General features: G+C 31.5%; 4 protein-coding genes across 4 annotated transcripts; 3 read left to right on the top strand and 1 right to left on the bottom strand.

The window, feature by feature from the left end:
• Nucleotides 1–6,728: 6,728 nt before the first annotated feature.
• Nucleotides 6,729–10,118, bottom strand: Mtch (Mitochondrial carrier homolog 1). The gene is made up of 4 exons (XM_065504964.1): nt 9,749–10,118; nt 9,503–9,671; nt 7,306–7,803; nt 6,729–7,242 (listed from the first exon to the last, which is right to left on the bottom strand). Exons 1-4 carry the CDS (start codon nt 9,957–9,959, stop codon nt 7,164–7,166), a joined length of 957 nt encoding a protein of 318 aa, XP_065361036.1. The 5' UTR covers nt 9,960–10,118; the 3' UTR covers nt 6,729–7,163.
• Nucleotides 10,119–13,277: 3,159 nt separating this feature from the next.
• On the top strand, nt 13,278–15,189 carry LOC135953672 (tRNA pseudouridine synthase-like 1). The gene is made up of 4 exons (XM_065503640.1): nt 13,278–13,391; nt 13,449–13,577; nt 13,635–13,949; nt 14,745–15,189. Exons 1-4 carry the CDS (start codon nt 13,345–13,347, stop codon nt 15,187–15,189), a joined length of 936 nt encoding a protein of 311 aa, XP_065359712.1. The 5' UTR covers nt 13,278–13,344.
• Nucleotides 15,190–15,205: 16 nt separating this feature from the next.
• Nucleotides 15,206–15,872, top strand: LOC135953673 (dual specificity protein phosphatase 19). Its single transcript, XM_065503641.1, has one exon. The coding sequence runs from the start codon at nt 15,206–15,208 to the stop codon at nt 15,803–15,805; it is 600 nt and encodes a 199-aa protein (XP_065359713.1). The 3' UTR covers nt 15,806–15,872.
• A 645-nt stretch (nt 15,873–16,517) lies between these two features.
• LOC135955489 (DC-STAMP domain-containing protein 2) lies at nt 16,518–23,875 on the top strand. The gene is made up of 11 exons (XM_065505839.1): nt 16,518–16,834; nt 20,115–20,425; nt 20,496–20,756; nt 20,809–21,022; nt 21,084–21,237; nt 21,306–21,474; nt 22,930–23,238; nt 23,298–23,403; nt 23,466–23,540; nt 23,610–23,747; nt 23,812–23,875. The coding sequence occupies exons 1-11, from the start codon at nt 16,518–16,520 to the stop codon at nt 23,873–23,875; spliced, it is 2,118 nt and encodes a 705-aa protein (XP_065361911.1).
• Nucleotides 23,876–24,560: the final 685 nt, after the last annotated feature.

The following is a 24,560-nucleotide window of genomic DNA, read 5'->3' as shown; positions in this document are numbered from 1 at the left end:
TAATTTCATGGCTTTAGGTTCATTGGTGTAGAAATTACAAAAAGTACCATTCGAATAAAGAAAAAGTACCAAAAAGTCTCCCCTAGAATTCTAACTCACTTAGGACCATGTATGTTTAATTTCATGTTTTTAAGTCCATTGCTATAGAAAATTAAAAAAAAAGTACCATTAGAACAAATAAGAGGTACCATGAGGTATCCGCTTGAATTTTCAGTCACTTAGGACCATATACGCTTAATTTCATATTTCTAGGTCCATTATGTTATAGAAAATTCAAAAAGTACCATTAGAATATAGAAAAAGTACCAAAAAGCACCCACTTGTAGTTGCTCACCCACTCGGGTCCGTATAACCTTTATTTAATATTTCTAGGTTCATTGGTGAAGAAATTACAAAAAGTACCATTTGAATAAAGAATAAGTACCAAAAAGTCTCCCCCTAGACTTCTTACTCACTTAGGACCATATATGTTTAAATTCGTATTTCTAAGTTCATTGTTATAGAAAATTCAAAAAATTCAAAAATTCAAAGTACTAAAAAGTATACACTTGTGGTTTTCCAGTCACTCGGGTTCATATAAGCTTTATTTCATGATTCTAGGTTCATTGGTGAAGAAATTACAAAAAGTACCATTCGAATAAAGAAAAAGTACCAAAAAGTCTCCCCTTAGAATTCTCACTCACTTAGGACCATATATGTTTAATTTCATGTTTATAAGTCCATTGCTATAGAAAATTAAAAAAAAGTACCATTAGAATAAACAATAGGTACCATGAGGTATCCGCTTGAATTTTCAATCACTTAGGACCATATACGCTTAATTTCATATTTCTAGGTCCATTATATTATAGAAAATTCAAAAAGTACCATTAGAATATAGAAAAAGTACCAAAAAGCACCCACTTGTAGTTTCCCACTCACTCGGTTCCATATAAGCTTTATTTCATGTTTCTAGGTTAATTGGTGAAGAAATTACAAAAAGTACCAATCGAATAAAGAAAAAGTACCACAAAGTCTCCCCATAGAATTCTCACTTACTTAGGACCATATATGCTTAATTTCATGTTTCTTAGTCCATAGTTATAGAAAATTCAAAAAAGTACTATTAGAATAAACAAAAAGTACCAAAAAGTCTCCCCCTAGAATTCTCACTCACTTAGGACCATATATGCTTAACTTCATATTTCTATGTTCATTATTACAGAAAATTCAAAAAGTACCATTCGAATATAGAAAAAGTACCAAAAAGCAGTCACTTGTAGATTCCCACTCACTCCGGTCTTAATTTCATGTTTTTAGGTTCATTGGTGAAGAAATTACAAAAAGTACCATTCGAATAAAGAAAAAGTAAAAAAAGTCTCCCCCTAGAATTCTTACTCACTTAGGACCATATATGCTTAATTTCATGTCTCTAAGTCCATTGTTAAAGAAAATTCAAAAAAGTACCATTAGAATATAGAAAAAGGACCAAAAAGCCCACACTTGTGGTTTCCCACTCACTCGGTTCCATATAAGCTTAATTTCATGTTTCTAGGTACATTGGTGAAGAAATTACAAAAAGTACCATTCGAATAAAGAAAAAGTACCAAAAAGTCTCCCCCTAGAATTCTCACTCACTTTAGAACATATACGATTAATTTCATATTTCTATGACCATTATTACAGAAAATTCAAAAAGTACCGCTACAATATATAAAAAGTACCAAAAATCAGACACTTGTGGTCACTCCGATCCATATAAGCTTTACTTCATGTTTCTAGGTTCATTGCTGAAGAAATTACAAAAAGTACCATTAGAATAAAGAAAAAGTACCAAAAAGTCTACCCCTAGAATTCTCACTCACTTAGGACCTTGTATACTTAATTTCATATTTCTAAGTCCATTGTTATAGAAAATTAAAAAAAAGTACCATTATAATAAAGAAAAAGTACCATGAAGTATCCGCTTAATTTCATATTTTTAGGTCCATTATTATAGAAAATTCAAAAAGTACCATTAGAATATAGAAAAAGTACCAAAAAGCAGCCACTTGTGGATTCCCACTCACTCGGGCCCATGTTTCTAGGTTCATTGGTGAAGAAATTTCAAAAAGTACCATTCGAATAAAGAAAAAGTACCAAAAAGTCTCCCCTTAGAATTCTCACTCACTTAGGACCATATATGTTTAATTTCATGTTTCTAAGTCCATTGTTATATAAATTTCAAAAAAGTACCATTAGAAGAACAAAAAAGTACCTATAGTTCAGTTCACACATTTTGGTACCTAAATATTATCCCCTATTCCTAACACTAACTTCACTCAGATACATATCAGCTAACTTTAATGTCGATAACTGAAATAATTTAAAATGTTAAAAAAGTACCATTAGGAGAAAAGTACCAATTTCCTTTTCTTCCTTGAACACCCCTCAAGTTTAAAATTTAAAAATATTCCATTTTGCCAAAATTGTTTATGCTACAGGCATGTATCAAAATATTAAAATCTGTGTTAATGTGCCCAAGAATAAATATGTTTTAAAAAAAGTTCCAAACTGTTTACCCGGATTTGGCCCAATATACACCTTGGTACTCGAGTTCCAAATAACACCCTGTTAGTTAATTTTTGTATGAATCCAGGAACCAACGTTAAAAAAATTATCAAAATTGGCTTAATAATTTCAAATATAATGTATTTTCCCGATTTTATCCCCTTTTTGGTACCTTTTTTATCGCCATTGAGGTGGTACAATTTCATTCAAATAAATTTCTGTAACGTGGTGGGAGCTCATAATAAAATATTTGTATGTCTATGTCAAATTATAGAAAAACATATTTTATGAAAAAGTACCAAAAATTATCACAATTTTTATCCCTTAAAGGTTCGAATTTCCAAAAAGTACCAAACTTATATTTTTTATTTTTTGTTAATTAAAGAATACGATTTAAAATTTGTTTCTATGTTTATTGGTTTAAAAGATACATAGGGTGCAAAAAAAGTACCAAAATACAGTTTTTACCCGTTTTCTCCCCTAAAAGTTTCGAATTTCCAAAAAGTACGAAACACCTGTCAGCTTATTTTTTAAATGGAGTAACATGCTATTTTAAGTTTTTTTGTATCTTTATTAGTTTTGAAGATATAAGGTTACCGAATTTACCCGTTTTTACCCTTTTTTACCCCCTAAACGTTCGAATTTCCAAAAATCCCTTCTTATCGGATCGTTTTGGGGAGGGAGGAACCCACAGTTAAAATTTCGTGATTCTAGCTTCAGCCGTTTGGGCTGTGCGATGATGAATCAGTCAGTCAGTCAGTCAGTCATTCAGTCAGTCAGTCAGTCAGTCAGTCAGTAACGTTACTATTTTATATATATAGATAAAGATAATTTTAAAATGGAAAAATAAAAACGAATTTTGAAATTTATTATCAGAAATCCCGCAATTCCCATAAAAGTGTTGAAAAATTCTAAAAATGGTAATTTTTAGTTTTTATACCCTTCACCTTCGTGAGAAGGGTATATATAAGTTTGTCATTCCGTTTGTAATTTCTACATTTTTCATTTCCGACCCTATAAAGTATATATATTCTGGATCCTTATAGATAGCGGAGTCGATTAAGCCATGTCCGTCTGTCTGTCCGTCTGTCTGTTGAAATCAGTTTTCTGAAGACCCCAGATATCTTCGGGATCCAAATCTTCAATAATTCTGTCAGACATGCTTTCGAGAATTTTGCTATTTAAAATCAGCAAAATCGGTCCACAAATGGCTGAGATATGAGGAAAAAACCAAGACAACCTCGATTTTTGACCTATTTTTTACCTACATATATCTGGATTACTAAGACATTAATATAGACAATATGGATATCTAATGATAGATATTTCAAAGACATTTGCAACGACGTAAAATTTTAAAAACAAAAAAAAATTTTTTAAAATTTTAAAATTTTAAAAAACAATCGAAAATTTTTTTTTCCAAAAAATTAAAAAAAAAAACAACTGGAAAAAAAATTAAATTTTGTTTACCTAAAAATATTTAAAATTTTGAAGTATAATTTGGTGAAGGGTATATAAGATTCGGCACAGCCGAATATAGCACTCTTACTTGTTTGGCTATAATATCCATACCAGGGTCGGGGTTATCGGGATCCTTTACAAAATAATTAGAAACATATTGAGCCACCTATAATCGGTTACGATATTTTGATATCGGATACGCGATTTGAGAATTTTTGCCCTAAAGTTTTATTTTACATAAGAAATAGGTGTTTTTTGAAAGGACCTGGTCCCCTCAGTAACAACAATTTTGAAATTGGTTTTCCTTGAAAATATTTTATGAAAACTAAGCTTTCAGAAACTAGAAATTCCTTATACATCCTCTTAGAATTTTTTGCGATAACTTAAAAGAAAAAAAGTTCTTTTTTCCCAAAAAAATAGCGAAAAATAGCTTTTTAAACATTTTTTAAATTCAAATGCATATAACTTTGGACTTAGTCATTATTTTTAAACAGTTCTTTATCAATTTGACATATACATGTGTTGTTAGTTCAATAAAGGAAAACTGGAGAAAATCGGGAAATATTTGGATACGCTGTTATCAAAAAACTGGAGTAGGGTGGGTAAAAATGTTGAAAATTTAATTTTCAAATGCGAATATCTCCTAAGCTATAATAGATAATTGATAGCTACGACGAGGTTTTTTGTAGTGCTCGATGAGAAGATTCTACATGTATAAAGTTTTTGAAATCGGAACTCAAACCAAGAAATAATATCGTTTTAAAAATGTACCATACCCGAGGTGTCCTACTTTGAGGACCCTTGGTCGCGCCCCTGGTGGGCCCATGGGTTCCACATTCAGAACTTAAACTCGACAGCACTTCTTCTTAGCGCATTTGAAATTTCATTCAAACCAATCTAACCATTTAGAAGTTACAGATTTATTTCCTTCTTTTTTTTCTATACCACTGTGTGTCGCTTACGATAAAATTTGTTTACTGTGAAATATAAGCATTGACTTACGATAAAATCTTACCCCCTATATTTTTTATGTTATTAACAATTTTGATATTCTGAGAACGCTAAAACATCAGTCGGTCCATAAAATTTTAATTTCTGCAATAAATCAAACATTTTAAAAATGTCGCTTACGATAATTTGGCGCTAAGGGCTCGATATGTACTTTCTTATGTCATTTCTTCTACTTTTTGTATGTGGGGGATTTTACGTTAAGTGAACCAACTTTTAAAATCGATGTCTTCCGATCGGGATGAAATTTGCACCAAGGTTAGACCTATTGGATTCAGACACAATTTCAACAATATCGGTCAAGAACTCTCGGAGTTAGAGGGGGTCAAAATTTTACATTTTAGCCAAACATGTGATTTTTCTCATCCATGTAACTTATTACCTATTGTTCTTAGCAAAATGTGTCCCAAATAGTTTAGATAGCTATTTCTTCCATATTTCGAAAAAAAATAAAAAATGTTTATATTTTTTTCCGAAATTAAAAACTTTTTAGATTTTTTTTCAAGTAGAAATTTATAACCGATTATGGCCAATAAGGCTAGGTTGTTGAAAATAAATAAAAAATAAAGCTTAGATATCTATTTGGTCGCTTAGCGGGATGCGATATTTATCAAAAAAATGTTTTGTAACTCAAAACATGCAATTTTTGACTTTTTTGCTAAATCAAAAACTTTGACTTTTTTTTTTGCTCAACAGAAAGCTCAGATATTTTCCTTGAAGACCTTTTTAGTCGCTTAGTGGGATGCGAGTGGGATATCTATCAAAATAAATGTTTTGTAACTCAAAATATGCAAATTTTTTTTTATTTTTTTGGGCAAAATCTAACTTTTTCCAAAACAGGCCCACTTTTTACATTTTTTTTTTTTTTGCTCAAATGAAAGCTTAGGTCCTTTTCTTTAAGAGATTTTTGGTCTCTTAGTGGGATGCGAGTGGGATAATATCAAAATAAATGTTTTAACACAAAAATTGTATGTCTTGAGTTACAAAATGCTATTGGCCTGTGTTATTAATGAGGGAAAACTGGTCGTTATGTATCTGATATTTAAAAGGTGCTTCAGGGCTCGTTCCTGTATTTATTAAATGTGGGTTTGGTGATTATCTTGACCTACGTATTTTACTTATTAAATTTAGACGAATGAATTTTAATTTTTTGTTCAGATTGATATTCAATCCATTGTGCCAACTTAATATTTTTGACCGGTGTTTTGTCAAAAAAAATCCACCGTACTTGAAGCCAATTACCAAGTAAGCTTAAACTTTTAAATCATTTTAATAACGGCCAGTCTTAAATTTTGCAAACTTGTTTAACCCATTGGTGATTCGAGTACTAAAGTTTTTTTTAAAACAATATTTACGTTTTGATAATCCTCCTTTATTCAGGTCCTTAATCTCCATCTTAAAGTAATTGAAATACGTGTTTCTCACTAAGTCTGTAATAGGTTTTCTAAACAGATTTTAATTTGACAGCGTTTTCCATATTAAACAAATGTGAAGGTTTTGTTTGGTACAGAAATTGATTAAAAATTTTAGAAAACCAAATAATTACATTCAAATATCAATTCCACTTTGAAAAGTGGTTTCATTCCGAAAGAAATTTTAGTTTTACTTTTTCTTAAGAAGCAAAATGCGGACTTAATTCCACTTTCGATCGGAATGGAATTCTGTGACATATAACACAAAAAAATAAAATTCTCATTTTTTTTCAAATTTCAAAAAAAGACTACTTGTGATTTATTGAAAATTTACAGAGATATAAATTTTTAATGCAACATAAAAACAAACAAAAAAAGAAAAAAACTAAAATAAATCATTAAAATGCATTTAAATATGATACCAAGACCATTATTAACCAAACAAATTTAGAATGGTTGCATAACAGTAAATGCCATAATTATTCAAATGCCCTTCCTTAAATAAACAAGTCTTTAAAAGAAAAGAAAAATAAAAATTTAATATGTCTGCATGTAACAATTAAAAACTAATGCTTTCCAAAACGTTGACTGTGACATGTTGCGGATTAACAATAGTTGTTGTTAGACGAATACACATGTAAAATGGTAACCATTATTTAATAACAATATGCAGGAGGTGGTAAAGATAATTGAGAGTGTGTGGTACGACGATGAGCTCAATTTAATTATGTCCATTATCAAGGCAAATATAACTTATTGGTATTTGGCTATAGTTGGCAGTGGGGCATAACCGCCTTTGTAGAAAGTGGGCTTAACATAACCACCAGCAGATCTGTAATAAAAAGGCGATATAACGATTATTTATTTTAATTTAAGCTGAACAGCAAAAACAAACCTCCAAAACAAGGAACTGCCACGTTTAAGTTCATTCCTGGCTTGCAAATCATTGAAACAACTGACCCAATTATTATATTGAGGCATAATGGGTGGCTGTCCTGCCATCAAGCGGGAGCCAGTAACAGTCATGCAGGTCGATACCACATTCAAGGGATACAAAATGCTGGCGAAAGCAAACTGTGTAAACCCGGCACTGTATTGTCGGCCAACTTTGTCTTTAATAACGTATTTATTAAGCAAAAATACTGTTGAACTGGTCAACACCAAACAGGCAACATCACATAATATTTTGGGCACCAGACCAGAGAAGAATCCCATTACACCTTCAGTCCTATAGATTTCACCAATAGAACCCATTATGGTTTTATATAAGGATTCACGTCCAATGAATTGGGCCATCATGCGCACCGAAATCACATGAAATGGTTGTGATATAACAATGCCCGAAACACTTAAAACTACATCACGCTTTAGGTTCACCTTGAATTGTTGATAACTGTATTGGAATATGTGGGAAAAAAAGAAAATAAAAGAAAAATATATGAACAGGTTCGATAAATAATAATAATAATTTCGAAGGTTCCAAGGCAAATAATCGAAGTTCCGGAACTAAACGTTAACTCGTATCTAAATTCAAATAAAATTGTTATATTTGTTGTCTTCGATTTCCATGAAAATTATTGCATAAACTAACACAGACACCAGACACATTAAAGATATCAAAAACATTTAAAATGCACCGTCGTTTGGTAGTTTTTGAAATTTGTACCCTTTAGTGGAGAAAACGGGTAAAAACCATGATACAATAATTGTAGAAGGTAGAATTATATTGTTCTGCCATGGGTAAAAACTATGTTTTAGTACCCCATGTATCTTTTAAATCAATAAAATTATAAATAAATTTTAAATTGTATCCCAGTAAGCACCAAAGCCCCAAAAATTCAAGCACTTGAACATTTTGTTGGAATTTGACTTGAATGCAAATGTAATTATACTTTAGACATGAAAAATAATTGAAAATTTATTTATTTTTCAAACAAAAAACATATGGTTTGAATTTATGTTTCCTTTTTACTGGAGAATGCTATTGAAATAAAGTGTAATACAACTGTAATTCAATTGCTTGACTATAATTCAAGGCTTTAATTACACTTGCTTTCAACTTGAATTCCAGCAAAAATGCTTATTGGGATTTTTACTTATCAAAAAATGCCAAATAAAATGTTGGTATATTTTGGAAATTCGAACTCGTTAGGGGTAGAAACGTGATACGCATTTTATTAAAATTTATTAGGTAAATGTTTACAAAATGTTAAACATTTGTTCCTATAGTCATACCAAAAATGGAACTGGAGTGCAAGGGCCAATGATTTTTTTAAAAAAATATTTTGGATTCAAAAATCTATTTACACACATTTTCAAATTACTATCAATCGAACAAGAATAGCGATAATTCAATTAAATAAATATTAAATATCTCAAAATATATTCCAAAAATAGATTAAAAAACTATTTTTTATTATATTTTTCTAAATGTATCCATATGATACCATCTAGCGAAAGGGTTAAGTATAAAATGAGGGATCCAGGCTTTTGTATATTACAACATTAATAGGAACTGTTATAGGGAGATTGGCTACAGTTTCGAAATGTTAACATTAATTTGGATTATTTCTTTAATGGTATTTTAATGATAACGGTAATTTCGGTTTGACTTGTTTTTATAATAAAATTTACAAAACTTTAACACAACTGATACTACAATACGTATTAAATTCTGAATGGGGTGACGAAGAGAACCTGGTCAGCTAGTGTTTATTTATATAAAATCTAATTATTCAATGGGTTGTATAATTTGTTAATATTTATGTAAATAAAACACTACACTTTAAATAAAACTATTCATAAATTAATAAAATGATATGCAATTTTAAGCCTCATATTATTGAAGTCATATTGCAATAAATATCAAATTGCTAGTACCTATGGGAACAATATTTATCTTCAATAATTTTGGATTAACGCATTTTTAAAACAAAATTCCAACAACAAAATTATATAGCTAAAATGTGTTAATTATATCATATATATTTATAAAAAATGATGAATTGTTTAAAATTTGTGAATTGTTTAAAAACTGTTTCACTGGTTGTTAAAATCATATATCAATGAAATATATAGTAAAGAAAACTTACAGTTCGTCATCGGTTAACAAATCCTCATCTTTTTTATCCTCCATGGCATGTAGACCCAAACGGTTGGCGATTTTCTCACTAAAAATCATGCTGCAAATAGAGCCCACCAATTTGGGTGTCAAACCACGATAGCTACCATAAAAACCATCAATCTTGCGGATGTGAGCAGCTAAAAAAAATTCACAAATATTAAAATCAATGGAACAATATACACAATTAATATTCACTCTCTCACAATCTTCTTACCATATTGAAATATATTGGGTAATACCATTATTGATTTACCCATAAGAGAACGACCGGGCACAGCTGGAATTGGTTCGTAGCCCAACTGTATCAATACCTTGGAATACTCGAAGGGGTGCAAGGCGGCACTTACACCCAAACGCATACCAAAACGTACCCATTCTGAAACTTCATAGTTTTGCTGACTATCTTCATCATCATGCATGGACATTTTGCCTACTAATTGTTCGTTGCCGGTTGATCGCTTTGGATGAAGTTGATGTTTTATTATGTTTTAAAAATATTATTAGCCAATTTATTTGTTGGGGTGCGGCGGGTTGCAGTTATTATGGAACCGGCCCGATAGACTTTTTTGCGATAACAAATAAAATTCTTTTGGATATGTCCAAGGCGAATTCATACAAGGTGGTGTCAGTTCTACAAAAACAACGATTGGTCTTAACAAATGTCAAAAAACCAAAATGAAAAATTAAACAAATAAGTATTTAAACTTAATATAGTGTAGATAATTGAATAGTGAGGGCTGTAATTATTTATGTAAACAATAATTTTTTTGTTAATAAGCTTAGTATATGTAGATATTTAAATATAAAAACAAGGTTTGACAGTTGTTAGAACCAAAAAGCGAAAAAAAAAATTATCAGCTGTTTGACTGACTCCACCTTGTATAAATTCGCCTTGGATATGTCAAAGTCAGGTTAGGAGAAAAAAATTATTGACAGCTGTTTCGGGTTATCAGTTCTTTTAGCATTGCTATGAGTTTGTACAGGGTTGTATTTGGATGTGAATGAAAACCGTTAAAAATTTAAAATCAATTTGGAAAGTCCCCTTTTACAGTGTAGAAATTGAATGAAAGACAGAAGTTACGTGTACACGGTTGTCAGAATTTACACCGTTGACAGAAAAATGTTCAGAAAATGGTTAACACAACCATGTGAATTTATGTTGAAACATATGGTTGTTAACCATGTATTGAACATTTTTCTGACAAAATTGTAAGATCTGACAACCGTGTATCAGAGGCCTAGCGAAGTGAAAGATACTATGACTGAAACCGGATTTTTAGATCCATTTTAAATGATGTTATGTATCCATACGCTAGATGTTCCGAATTTGGATGCGTGTAACTTATAAGGGCCAGATAACTGTATATAACTTAGGTGCATAATGGGTTTTATTTGTAATTTTATCAAAAATATTCCCACCGCCAGAAAAAAATAAAAAAATATTTTAAAATTTTTCAACACAAATATCTCTTGAAGTAAATGATATAAATATTTGGTATATTTTTTTACATTTAAGTGGGTAGGGTACATAGATTAGTGTGGCCCTTAATAAACGAAAGTTGGAATTTGGCCAGTCTCACCCCCCAGTTTGGTGAACATTAGTAAAAAAGGTGAACATTAGCAAGCCCTCCGAAGTTTTGCAATGCATTTACAAGGGGAAAAAAATTTATTTTATCAGTTTTTGTAAAAATGTTGCATTAAAAAACTACTTTTGCAATTTAATTTAAAAGAATAGAAATGTGTACGTAATTGTCGTTCTAATGAGACATAAAAAACAGAAATTGGTCGAAAAATTTTAAAGTTATTAAAAATTCCTCAGACCATTAAAGTGTCTCAGGCCACTAGAACAAGAAATGTAGGAACAAAATTAACATATTTTGATAAATATTAAAATAAAAGGTATTTTTTACTTAAAATATATCCATATTTACTTGTATATGAGTTTTTGTCTTCGTAGGATACCATTAACCTATTCGCAGGTATGACCAACAAAATATTTTTTTAATAAGTTTCAAAACTGCATTTTAAAATTTTTAAAATTCAAAAGTTTCAGAATTTTTTGATCATCTCATTGGGATTTATTGAGAATATAAGGGAATAAAAGTATGAAAAAATTATGAAAATATCTTTTATAGTTTGTTCGTACCTGCGATTTAAGCACCATACACTATCAAGGTGCATTTAATAAGGTGCCATCGGCAGCACAGCTGATTATAGAAATAGCACGCACAAATGTCAAACTACATATATAAAAAATATTCGCCCGTACGCCCGTATGTCAAACTCTATATATAAAAAATATGTGAATTCGCCAGTATTTATTTCAATTCGCCACTGCTGTCAGTAATGCTGGAGTAATGATTATAAGGTGTATGCGTTACGGCAACAAATACAACAATACAAAAACAAATATGTAACTTTAATAGTGTCAAAAACAGCTGCTTAATGTATACAAATTACAGCAAAAATAATCAGCTGTTTAATCAATGTCACCTTGTATATCATTACACCATGATCAAAATACTCATCAAGGTGCATTTAATAAGGTGCCATCGGCAGCACAGCTGATTATAGAAATAGCACGCACAAATGTCAAACTACATATATAAAAAATATCCGCCCGTATGTCAAACTCTATATATAAAAAATAAGTGAATTCGCCTGTATTTATTTCAATTCGCCACTGCTGTCACCTTGCTAACGCTGCGTTTACACATGCAAGTAGATTGATGAAAGTTGATAATACGTATTATTATCGAAAATGTCGAAAATACATCGAAATGTCTACAAGTTGCTTGAGCGTTTACACATGCAAGTAAAAGTTCATTTTGTAAATGTTAGCGAAGGAGAATGATGTCTTCAAAATGCCACAAATATAAGAATATTACAGCTAATTCGATAAATAAACCTTTTATATATCAGCATTTGTTATTTTTAAGTCCATTTGCGGCTTGAAACCAAATTTTATTATTTTTATTCATAACAATAAAGTGTTACCATGATATTCAAATATAAAAATTTCTGGGGAAAATGTTAGGTTAACAATTTTTATAGATATTAGTAACAATTTTATTTATTAAAACTAATGAAATTGCTATTTTTACGAAAACGATAAGCATTAGTGGTCATTTGTACTATTTTCTTTTACAAAAATACATAAAATAAGTTAAAAATATAATTATTATTTTACCACCTTCTGATAAATTTTTTAAAAGCTATTTATTGGCAACTCTATTTGTCATCACTTGTATGAAAGTGTCGAAAATCACTGTCCACCTAAATTCAGTAGGCAGTGAGCTGCAAGTGGCTGCATGTGTGATTGTGTTAGTGCAAAAGTATGTATGTATTGTGTTTTTCGAACTGTTACTTGCATGTGTAAACGCTAGGTAACCCACACATGTAAGTCTATTTTTTGTTCATAATTGCAAGTACTATCTAAATATACAATTTATTAACGGATATGAACTGAATTTTTGGTGATTTCTTTAAAATTTTGTAGGCCCAAGGTGAGCAAATTAGGGGACCATTTATATACAAATCAACCAACTCAGTGCTGACTATATGAAATTAAGATATCTTCAGTCATTCACGAGCTACCGAATTATTTAAAAACTAAAAGTTTCTAAACATTGTGCTCAATTTTAAAATCGCTACATTTCGTCAAAAAGCGCTAAATTACCACCACTGTGAAGAAACAAAACCTCAGCTGACTTTTGTTTTTACCGTAATATCTACTGCAACAACAACAACAACACCTTACATCACTAAATAACCAAGCACACATGTTCAGTAGTATTTTTTTTTTGTGAAATGAATCGTTATTTATTAGAAATTTCATACATTGGAACAAGATTTCGGTAAGTCTCTTAAAATATCCAACATTTTCTAAATTAAACCACTGTCAATTTCTTTAGAGGCATACAAAAAACAGTAAATAAATTAGAAGAGGCACGCTTAGACACGACAACAATACAGGGCTGCATAGAACTGGCACTGGGTGTCTTTAGACCGGTGAATGAAATACAGACCGTATTATCAAGTAGGTAAGTTTTATGCTGCACCGGATGTTATTTGGATTAATGTAATTTGAATGTCTGTAGAACTGATGCTGGAGTACATGCTTTACATTCAACACTGCATGTAGATTTGCAGCGTTATGATGGTAATCCATATAATGCCTCATCTATGATTGGAGTACTAAATCGTACTTTAGATAAACAAAGTTTAGCTATACGAGTTTTGAATACCCGAATTGTACCAAATACCTTTCATTGCCGCTATAGCGCCAAGGGCAGAACTTATTTATATCGTATTGCGGTGGCCAAGCAAGGTATCTGTGAGGCCGGTAGTTTGAAGAATAGAAATTTCGAAGCATATTTACCTGTTGAAGAATTAGATCGCTGTTTTTTTGTGCAGTAAGTACCTACAATTATTACATGTTTTCATTGTCATATCATATTAAGTTAGTAGCTAGAAACTAAAAATAATGTTTACCCACAACAACATAAAGATGGTAGATTAATTTTGTGATTCCGTTTGTAATACATTGAAATATTGGCGGAAGACCTAAAAGGTATATAAATTTTCAGGGTCCTGATAAAATTTTAAACGATCTAGCTATGTCCGTCCGTCTGTTGAAGGCATGTTAGGGCCACGACGGAAGGACTTAAATGAATAAATGTTTGGTATTGAAATGGGCAATATCGGTCAAGTATGGACCAAAATGTAAAGCAACCTCTAAAAATTTTGATTGATATTATTTCCTTGATATCAGTCTATGATTTCTTCTGGCCCTCTCACAAGTTTCTTCCCGGAATATGACTATATGTTACATAAATACCTATCTATACAGAATTGTGTAAAACTAAGTTCCATGTAAAAATAAATCACAAAACGATATTTTGTTTGGATCGGTTAATATTTGACCCATATAAAGTTCACTTCCGAAAATCACTTAAATACGCATAAATCTTTTATAAATATCATTGCTAGGTTAAAATTCGACATAAATAAGTCTCATATATATAAAATTCGAATTTTATAAAGTTCGGTAACAATTTGTGTTTTCTAAGTCGCTCGATATTTATTATTTTCCACATCTTTAATTAAATATCATGCCTTCATCCATAACAACATATACAGTTTCAACATTAATCAAATCTTAAGAATAAAACTAACAAGCTACAAAAAAAAATTAATTTAATTTCCAGAAATGGTGCCTTTGATATTGAGCGCATGAAAGCAGCTTCGCGAATGCTATTGGGTCGCCATGATTTTCGTACATTTATGTCGGTAAGTCGTCAAAAGGGTCCATCACGTGATCATCCCATGTTCACGGTGCGAAATATTGATGAAATCAATATAAAACCAGGAAAAACAACAGCCGTTGGTCCCAACGGTATCTTAGCGGAAGATATTTACGATTATTGGGACATTGAAATAAAAGCCAAATCATTTATTTACAAACAAGTGAGACGCATGGTGGGTGCACTTGTAGCGGTGGCCACAAATCGCATTAATGAAAAGTGCATGTATGAAATGATAACTATACCGTCCAAGCATAATTGGGATCCACGTATTCTATTGGCTCCCGCCTTTGGTTTATATTTGTGTCGAGTGCATTACAATGAAGATGATTTGAAATTAGAAAAATAAAAATAATTGCCACACAATGAGTTTCCTTAAAGAATTACAGCAAAAACGGAACAAACTTAAGGCTTGTGAAACCATTATCACCACTGCAACGGGAGAACGTTTTATTGAAAATTCTTCAACCCATGAAATTGAAAAAACAAATTCTACTTCTACCTATGGTTTTGTAGTGGATACAAAACCCGACTTTAAACCAGCACAAATTTTAAACAACTTTCTTTATTTGGGTTCTCAGGATGCTGTAACTATAGAAAACATTATGCTATATAAATTAACACACATTTTAAGTATTGGCATTGAGTGTCCTAATATACAGGATTTACCCTCAACTTTAGCATTGCTCTATGTACCCTGCTTGGATTTACCAGAGACCTCTTTAAAGCAGGAAGGCATTTTAACAAAATCATTTGATTTCATTGAAACGGCTCGTTTAAGTAAGGGTCGAGTTTTGGTTCATTGTAATGCTGGGGTTTCTAGATCTGCCAGTATAGTCATTGCTTATCTAATGCAATTTCACGAAATGGACTTCGAAACAGCCTATAAACAAGTTAAAACCCAAAGAGAGTGTATACAGCCTAATGCCGGATTTTTGAAAGAACTAAAGGAATTTAGAAATTAAGTTTAATTATAAATGTATGTAAATTTTAGTTATTAAGATGTTTTAATAAATAAACTAACGACTTTTTGTACTAAACTCTTTAAAAAATTGTATTAAATACTTCCTCACCCCACTCTCTGATCGAATTCAATAGATTTGGCTTCCTTTTTTTGTTCGAACAATCGACTTTTTCGTCGTAAAAAAGTCGATCAATAGACTCATTGAAAAAAGTCGAATAATCAAAGATCGAAAAGTCGACTTTTAAAAAATCGAAAATTTCGACAAAAATTCAACTGTACAACCATATTTTGTAGGTATTTGTGGAACTCTGGAAAGAATTAAGAATTATATGTAGATAATCACCCTTATCGTGGTTGGCGTAAACGTCATACGCCTACGACAGTTTCGTACTAGATTAAATAAACAGTTTGCATTTTATCTTTAATCTACTACGAAACAGTCGTAGCCGTAAGACGTTTACGCCAACCACGATAAGGGTGATTGTTGTTATAACAGCATTGGTTGCTGAATTGACAGCCCATAGCAGAGTAAAGTTGACTAATTCCGATGTGTAGAATCAGCTATAATGGGAATAATCATTCACAACGGTTTCTTATTGAAAACGTATCTGTTTTCAATTTACTCTTCACTTCGAATTTCAAAACATAGAAAACCAAGTTTTATAAATTCAAGCACTTCATTAATATAAAAATTATTTTCTCCCTAAAATAAAATGAAACATCAAAAAGAATTACCCAAAAAATGGAAAAAGAAACAGACAGAAGAATCTGATAATGATTTGTTCGAAAATTTAAATAACAAACAAATAAAAGAGACATTTTTCGGTCGTTTATTACGAAAGATCATAGACAGTGGTATACCAATTAAAAAAGCCCTCAATGTCGTATTTATTGGTTACATCTGTGGCATTATTTTAACCATAATTTGGTACAATTATGTTACAAATGTGGAATTGAATACATTACGTTGGATTTGTTTCATTGTCATTGGTTTTGTAATATTGATTTTAGCCTACAGTATGGAAGTGAGGTAAGATACAAAAAAAATTCCTTTGGAGCATCTTCTGTTATTGTTGGATTTCATGTAGCAGATTTGTAAATTAGGTCAGGTTGTCTCTTGTATTGTATTTACATAATCGGAGACAATGCCACCACAGACTTATTATTGGTCTACCATAGATCTCGATAGTAGATTAGACAGTTCATCGATGATAGTGGATTCACTGATGATAATTTGTTTCCTCGGCAACACTGCACAGACGTGGTTAATGCTTTCCTCTTTGTTGCGCATCTCGGTCACAAATCATTTTACTAAACTTAATTGGGTTAGAAACTTCCTTTTTGTTGACAAATCAAGTTTTATTGATACCAATGTAAAGCAGAATTAATAATGTCGGGAAAATGTTTGCTCTTTTCAAAATATTTTCAACCAATTTGCAAATAAGATTCGCTTATCTCGTCATATAATATTGCAGAGCAACAGCTGTAAGAAGTTTTGTTCACGTAAACCTCAGAGAAAATGGTCCAGCGTTGTTAAATCGAGAAATTTCTGATGAAACATCTAAATTATTTGGCCGGTTGTGTGGCTCGTGGCACCGCCTTGCTGAAACCAAAGAGGTTTTCAATTACCTAACATCATATTCCAATATTAAATGCTGTATGACTACTACACCATTTTTCATTGAAATTGAGAACATTATACATGATATTGAGAAAATTCCAAACGAAATTGAGAATTTCCATTTTAAATTGAGAAAATTCCAAATGAAATTGAGAAATTCCATTTCAAATTGAGAAAATTCCAAATGATATTGAGAATTTCCATTTCAAATTGAGAAAATTCCAAATGATATTGAGAAATTCCATTTCAAATTGGGAAAATTCCAAATGATATTGAGAAATTCCATTTCAAATTGAGAAAATTACAATTAAAATTGAGAATTTCCATTTGAAATTGAGAAAATTCCAAATAAAATTGGGAAAATTCTAATTGAAATTAAGAAAATTCCAAATGAAATTGAGAAAATTTTATTTTACTCTACATAAATAATATGGAATTCCAAAGCGTTTTGGTGGAATGATTTTGTATGTTGTATAGCTCTACTGCAATCTTCAGTAGTTATACAGGACTTGGAATCGATAATTAATTCTTGAAGATATAAAATCCTCAGCTCTCCTACATTAGGAGGATTTACGGTTGGTATATTCATCTTTGACTTCACAATACTTTTGATTTTGGACCAAATTATTTCAATAGGGTTAAGCATTGGTGAATAGGGACTCAATGAACGAGTTCAGATAACTGATTACCCAACTCTTGCTATCAACACTTTTTACCCATTCGTTTGCGCTTTCGGCAGTGAACGAACCTCTTCCACTATCCATTTGAATAATGACTGCGGTACCAATTGCACCTATAAGGTGGCTTTCGAGGCCACGGGATGTAGGTACCGAAAGATCAGTTCGGGATCCAACACGAGACCAACCATGTTTTCCACGACAAAACAAATTGAAATTGGCATCCAGACCAGATATCCAGACCACAACATCTGATATAATCGTTAATTTTGTTTTGTTTTTAGTTTAAAATAATTTATATAATGTTTCCCAATTTCATTTGGAATTTTCCCAATTTAATTTGGAATTTTCTAAATTTCAATTAGAATTTCTCAATTTCATTTGGAATTTTCTCAATTTAAAATGGAAATTCTCAATTTCATTTGGAATTTTCTCAATTTAAAATGGAAATTCTCAATTTGAATTTTCTCAATTTAAAATGGAAATTCTCAATTTCATTTGGAATTTTCTCAATTTCAGTGAAAAATGGTGTAGTCATCGGACGTAAGCGGCCTTGATGCCTGGTCATACTGCAAGTATAACTGGTAATACATCTTTAAAGGTAGCAAAAGAGCTGTGGTCTGGCAAGATCCGCTCTGACATTTCTTTGTGACTTGACACCAACATTATTTTTATATTAAACAGCTCATCGATCTCATTAAGCAGTTGGTGCCAGAATTGTTAGATTTTCTTTTTTCACCTTCATCGTAAAATTATTTATCCGAAATAACCAAAGTTAAAAATTAAGCTAAAAATCCAAATTTTCATTGCCAAGAAAGCTTAAAAATCGCAACATCTTATTAGTTTACTGCCCTGGTTGGTGCTGTTTTTCTTTTCATGAAGTAGGATACAAGAGCGCAGCGTTAGTCCTACTTTAGTACGACTATGGAATCTAAAATCGATTTCAGCTAGTTTTCAACTTTCTTAGTTACCAGAATCTTCACCTGAAAACATCATATAAATTGTTGAGTTCATGAGGATACGAGGGTGTATTTCCACTAGACGATGACCCCATATATAAGAATTTGATGAAAAATTGCATTGTAAACCTGTTGAACGATCTTTAGAGCCAGTTCCAAAATTTTCAAAATGTAAGAGAACACCACTCTCTTCAAAACAAAGATCTTCTTTAATTTATAGACATATAGCCTCAATTTCATCGACATAATCTCACGTCGTACACAAAGCAAAGTAATATTGTTCCATTTACTAATTATAGTCTTTATTAAACCTGTCCAACCTAATATCATTTTGCTTCAGGCCACTTTGCAGTCCGTTTTGGTTTTCCAGGATCGGTTGGTATTCAAATAGTTCTCTCTTATTAGCTTATAATAGTGGCAGATCGGTTCCCAATTCCCACGTCTCCAAGTCCAGTTCAGAATCTTGTCTCGCATGTTATACCGCGTCCTCATTTCCCTGTACGTTACATTGTCTCTGTATACAGACCATTCTAACTGCCTACATACTCCTTAGTCCGCGTAGAGATTTTTTAAATTCCCCTACCACTTTGCATGTTAAAGCATTCAGCACTTGATTAACGACATGAATAGTCACATCTATCTTTCTAGTGACGTTTGCCGTTTTCAATATCGAGAAACGCTAGATTCATCTTTCCCATTTTTGCTATTCAAATTCAATGTTAAAAATAAGAAAAAGGAAACAAATCCCGGGGGAGTTTTTTTCATAATTGGGCTGTATGTGACATCAGAGTAAAAGACCCCCGCTTCCGTGCCTATCTTCATCTGTGAATAATTCAGTCCTCTCCAACGATATTAACGAATCCAAATTAAAATATTGTACTGTATTATCGGCAGTGAAATATGTTTTGAACTGCGTTTTAAGTTTGAACCAAGAGAGGAGTCTATTAACTTTCTCTCCTCTATTTGCTCATACTAATCTACTGTTTTAAGTTCGGCGAATCTTTCTAACTCTTTCTTAACCTCCTACAACGACTTTGCCTGCCATTATTACAGATGTACCGTCACCTTGGCCCTACCCATTTTATGCAGTTCCAAAGGTCGTTCGGTTATAATAGCCCTAGCATTTTTCCTGGCCGCCACTGGACCTTCAGTTAATATCGTTCATAATATCGATGTGATGGTAACAAGTCTTACGTGTGGTCAAATGCAACTAAAGGAAGCTCTAAGTGAAATGTTGGATGCACTCAAAAAACCTCTCGTATCAATTAAGGAAGCCATACGCAATGCTATAAATGATTTAAAGAATGTCCTCAAAAAAGTACAAGTTGTTTTATACAGAATTGAGGAATTGGTTATAATCATTTGTAAGTTTTAATGCAGTTTAGCTAACAAAACCTAAGCCAATTTTAAATAATTCAAGTTAAATTATTTTAGTAGCCGGCATTAAAAATGCTTTCAACTGGCTGGAGAACATTGTAAAAATGTGTAATACGGAATTTGGCACTCCCTATGAACGTTGCATGAACATCTCAGAACTTGCCATGCAGGATTGTCGTGACAAATTGGGTCCTATAAAGGGTCTGTGTCGCGTAACTCATGTCTTTTCAATGCTTTGCTATACCGCCAAGATTGTGGATGTTATATGTGTTTTAGTGGATTTTGTTAATTATGCCATTATCTCCACGGTTATGAGCAGTAAGTGAGGAAGGATTGATTTTTTTTGAATTAATAGTTATGTAAATTTCAGAATTAGGCATCTTTGTGGCGGAAATTAAGCAACTATTTGATGTTTCCATTTCATTTGATCATGATTTTTATTTTCAAACTACTTCCTCCAAAGAATTGCAACAAGTTAAAATTGATATAATGGCTGATATTCACCGGCAAATGAGAACATTTGTATTAATATTCGGGTGGTTGGATTTAATGAGTTTGTTCCTATTATTACTGATTGTAATCAAGTAAGAGAGCTTAGTGGAAGTATTTTATTTTTATGCTATACATTTTGAAATTTCATTCCAGAGCCATTTATTTTCGCCTAAAATATATTAATAATCCTGGCTACCAAAATACCTACATTACTAATGAATTTCTGGAAATCGATGAGAAACGAAAGGCCCTACAAATGGAAACTGCTTTACCTTTGACCTTTACTGAAAGTTTCAAATATCCTGGGGTAAACCTTAAAATTGATTTTACAAATATATCTGATGAATGAATATGGGCATTAACTATCTTTATTAGCTTACTGATTGCCGTCTTACCAAACAGGAATGGTTGGATATTGCCCGTTCCAGTATGTTCCTAATTATAACCAGTATTCAATTGTTTTGTATATGTTTTGCGGACTATTGTCTGTATTGGATTTTGGCCATGATTTCATTTTATGGTCATAAAGAGTTGGGATTTGAAGGTACATATGTTAAGACATTGATAATTGAGGAAGACTCTGTTCATTTTCGGAATTTTGGTTGAAAATATGATTATCTTCCTTTATCCATTTGGACCAGTACTTACCGACTTATAGCCACTTTTATGTTTCAGTTCAATTTCATATGAAAAACCTATTTTTGGTTGAAAATATAAGTGATCACAGATTATCATCCTTTATCCATTTGGACCAATATTTACCGACTTATAGCCACTCTTATGTTTCAGTTCAATTTCATATGAAAAACCGGTTTTTGGTTGAAAATATAAGTGATCACAGATTATCTTCCTTTATCCATTTGGACCACTATTTACCGACTTATAGCCACATTTATGATTCAGTTCAATTTCATATGAAAAATCGATTTTTGGATGAAAATATAAGAGATCACAGATTATCATCCTTTGTCCATTTGGACCAGTATTTACCGAGTTATAGCCCCTTTTATGTTTCAGTTCAATTTCATATGAAAAATCGATTTTTGGTTGAAAATATAAGTGATCACAGATTATCTTCCTTTATCCATTTATGACCAGTATTTACCGACTTATAGCCACTTTTATGTTTCAGTTCAATTTCATATGAAAAATCGATTTTTGGATGAAAATATAAGTGATCACAGATTATCATTCTTTATCCGTTTGGACCACTATTTACCGACTTATAGCCACTTTTATGTTTCAGTTCAATTTCATATGAAATTTATCCATTTGGACCACTATTTACCGACTTATAGCCACTTTTATGTTTCAGTTCAATTTCATATGAAAAATCGATTTTTGATTGAAAGTATAAGTGATCACAGATTATCTTCCTTTATGCATTTGGACCACTATTTATCAACTTATAGCCACTTTTATGTTTCAGTTCAATTTCATATGAAAAACCGGTTTTTGGTTGAAAATATAAGTGATAACAGATTATCTTCCTTTATCCATTTGGACCAGTATTTATGGACATATAGCCACTTTTATGTTTCAGTTCAATTTCATATGAAAAACCCATTTTTGGTTGAAAATATAAGTGATCACAGATTATCTTCCTTTATCCATTTGGACCAGTATTTATGGACATATAGCCACTTTTATGTTTCAGTTCAATTTCATATAAAAAACCGATATTTGGTTGAAAATATAAGTGATCACAGATTATCTTCCTTCATCCATTTGGACCACTATTTACCAACTTACAGCGACTTTTATGTTTCAGGTCAGTTTCATATGAAAAATCGATTTTTGGTTGAAAATATAAGTGATCACAGATTTACTTCGATCACTAAATCGATTCTTTGGAATGTACTCTGTATTTATTTATTTCTCTCATATGTTTAGCAAGTCTAATTTCAACACATACCTTTTCATCGATAGATCAGTAACTAGCAAGTCTTTACTCTTCCCTATAATAATATCTTATTTTTTTATCTTTTGTAACTCATAGTTCCTCCCTATATTACGGTTGAGGTTGAAGGTGGTGGTTTTGTGGGTGAAATATTTCGTGGCATTGTACACGCCTTCGAACCAATAACGCAAAATTATACCATGGACTCCCAAAAATGTTTGCCCAAACCCAGAACACCAAATTTTTTTAATTACTATTTAATAACAATGATTGTAATAATGGCATGGATATTTCTGTTTTGTCAACCCTACGGACTGCGTTTAAGACACATAGTGATGCGTTTGTATTATCCCGAAGTGGCGCGACAAAGAGCTGCTTGGTTACACAGTAAAATTTTATTGAAGAGAAGTATGATTCAATTAAAATTAATCAAGGATTGTATATTGATTTTATTCACATTTTCAAAGTGTCTTTCTTTAAAATGGCCCGACGTAAGGCTCGTTTATTATTTAGTAAAACTTCCACTAAAGATAATGTTTCATGTTTGGAGTGGTTAAGGGTTCAAACAGATCAGTGAGTAACATTTTGGTTTTAACCAATGCTGGCAAATGTTCAATTCTATTTTAATATTTAAGATATTGGATTTGTGGTATTGTATTGGGTCAAAGATCCAAGGATAAATGTTTATTGTGTGGCACTCCTTTAGCTAGGTAATTATGAGTTTTCTTAATAGTTTTATTTGTTGGATTAGTTTATATTCATTGTTTATTTCTTAAAAGTGATCAGCGAATCAAATGTGAAACTGTTGGTTGTTCGGCTATTTATTGCAAGAATTGTTTTAAAGAATCCTTTCAAAAGTGTTGCCTCTGTAATAATCCTGTAGAATATGGTGATTTCAGTGATTTATCGGAAGTTGAGTACGTTTGTAATCTTGTGTAAGGTTTATTTTTCTCCAGGTAATATGACTTATTTTTAATTTAGAGATTCTTCCGATGATCCCGATGCTGTTCATGTTGATGAGACCGAGGAGTACTGTGTTTTGTAAAGAAATGTTTATTTTATTTAAGCGTGTTACTTTTTATGTAAATTCATATTTTTTAAGTTTTCTAATAATTGAAAATAAAAATTATTTAAAATTATTACAAATTGTTACAGGAATAGCGTTCAATTTCCTCGAAAACCTTGCTGGAGAAATTGGAAATTAGATCGTAAAAATGTATACTTGTAGTAATGGTTCTATAGTTACTTGTCCTTAATATACATACACTCCAAAAGTCTATCGAGGGCAAGAATCGTCATTATATTTACCAAAAACCAGGAGAGGATAAAGTCAAGGAAATGATAAAGAGTACTGATTCATTCCTATTTAAAATCTTAAAGCGAAATGACAGTACCATGGCGTTAAGTATCGGATAATACACTGAGATTTCTATATTAGAGAACTCTATAGAAAGTTAGATAATTGAAATGTATGTCAGAATCACGTTAAGACATCATTTGATAGATGAACATATAACCTAGCTGTATTCTTTGATATAAAAAGACTTTTCAATAACTTTCTGATCTCAAAATTATGAGCATTTAAATATCGAGAAAGGTCATACGTCTCGTAGTATTCAACTGGAGACCATCCTGGAGATACCATTATTAAAAGCATAGTTGAATCTAGTATTTGGCTCTAAATGTGGCATAAGCCCAACACTGTGGAACGTACACGAGCGTGTAAAGTA

Source organism: Calliphora vicina, chromosome 3 (genome assembly GCF_958450345.1).
Source record: "Calliphora vicina chromosome 3, idCalVici1.1, whole genome shotgun sequence".
In the NCBI taxonomy this organism is placed as follows: Eukaryota; Metazoa; Arthropoda; class Insecta; order Diptera; family Calliphoridae; genus Calliphora; species Calliphora vicina.
The sequence above is the reverse complement of the archived record's forward strand: the minus strand, read 5'-3'. Positions and strand labels throughout refer to the sequence as shown.

What these genes read in the sequence shown, in the direction of transcription:
- Mtch (XM_065504964.1), bottom strand. Translation starts at nt 9,959, where the DNA reads ATGTCCATGCATGATGATGAAGATAGTCAGCAAAACTATGAAGTTTCA. An exon ending in TTGTTAACCGATGACGAACT is followed by an intron (nt 7,804 to 9,502) that starts GTAAGTTTTCTT and finishes ATTCCAATACAG; the next exon opens with TTATCAACAATTCAAGGTGA. An exon ending in GGCAGTTCCTTGTTTTGGAG is followed by an intron (nt 7,243 to 7,305) that starts GTTTGTTTTTGC and finishes TTTTTATTACAG; the next exon opens with ATCTGCTGGTGGTTATGTTA.
- LOC135955489 (XM_065505839.1), top strand. Translation starts at nt 16,518, where the DNA reads ATGAAACATCAAAAAGAATTACCCAAAAAATGGAAAAAGAAACAGACA. An exon ending in TAAAATTTTATTGAAGAGAA is followed by an intron (nt 23,239 to 23,297) that starts GTATGATTCAAT and finishes ACATTTTCAAAG; the next exon opens with TGTCTTTCTTTAAAATGGCC. An exon ending in AGTGATTTATCGGAAGTTGA is followed by an intron (nt 23,748 to 23,811) that starts GTACGTTTGTAA and finishes TTTTTAATTTAG; the next exon opens with AGATTCTTCCGATGATCCCG.
- LOC135953673 (XM_065503641.1), top strand. Translation starts at nt 15,206, where the DNA reads ATGAGTTTCCTTAAAGAATTACAGCAAAAACGGAACAAACTTAAGGCT.
- LOC135953672 (XM_065503640.1), top strand. Translation starts at nt 13,345, where the DNA reads ATGAATCGTTATTTATTAGAAATTTCATACATTGGAACAAGATTTCG. An exon ending in TACATTGGAACAAGATTTCG is followed by an intron (nt 13,392 to 13,448) that starts GTAAGTCTCTTA and finishes CAATTTCTTTAG; the next exon opens with AGGCATACAAAAAACAGTAA. An exon ending in GATCGCTGTTTTTTTGTGCA is followed by an intron (nt 13,950 to 14,744) that starts GTAAGTACCTAC and finishes TTTAATTTCCAG; the next exon opens with AAATGGTGCCTTTGATATTG.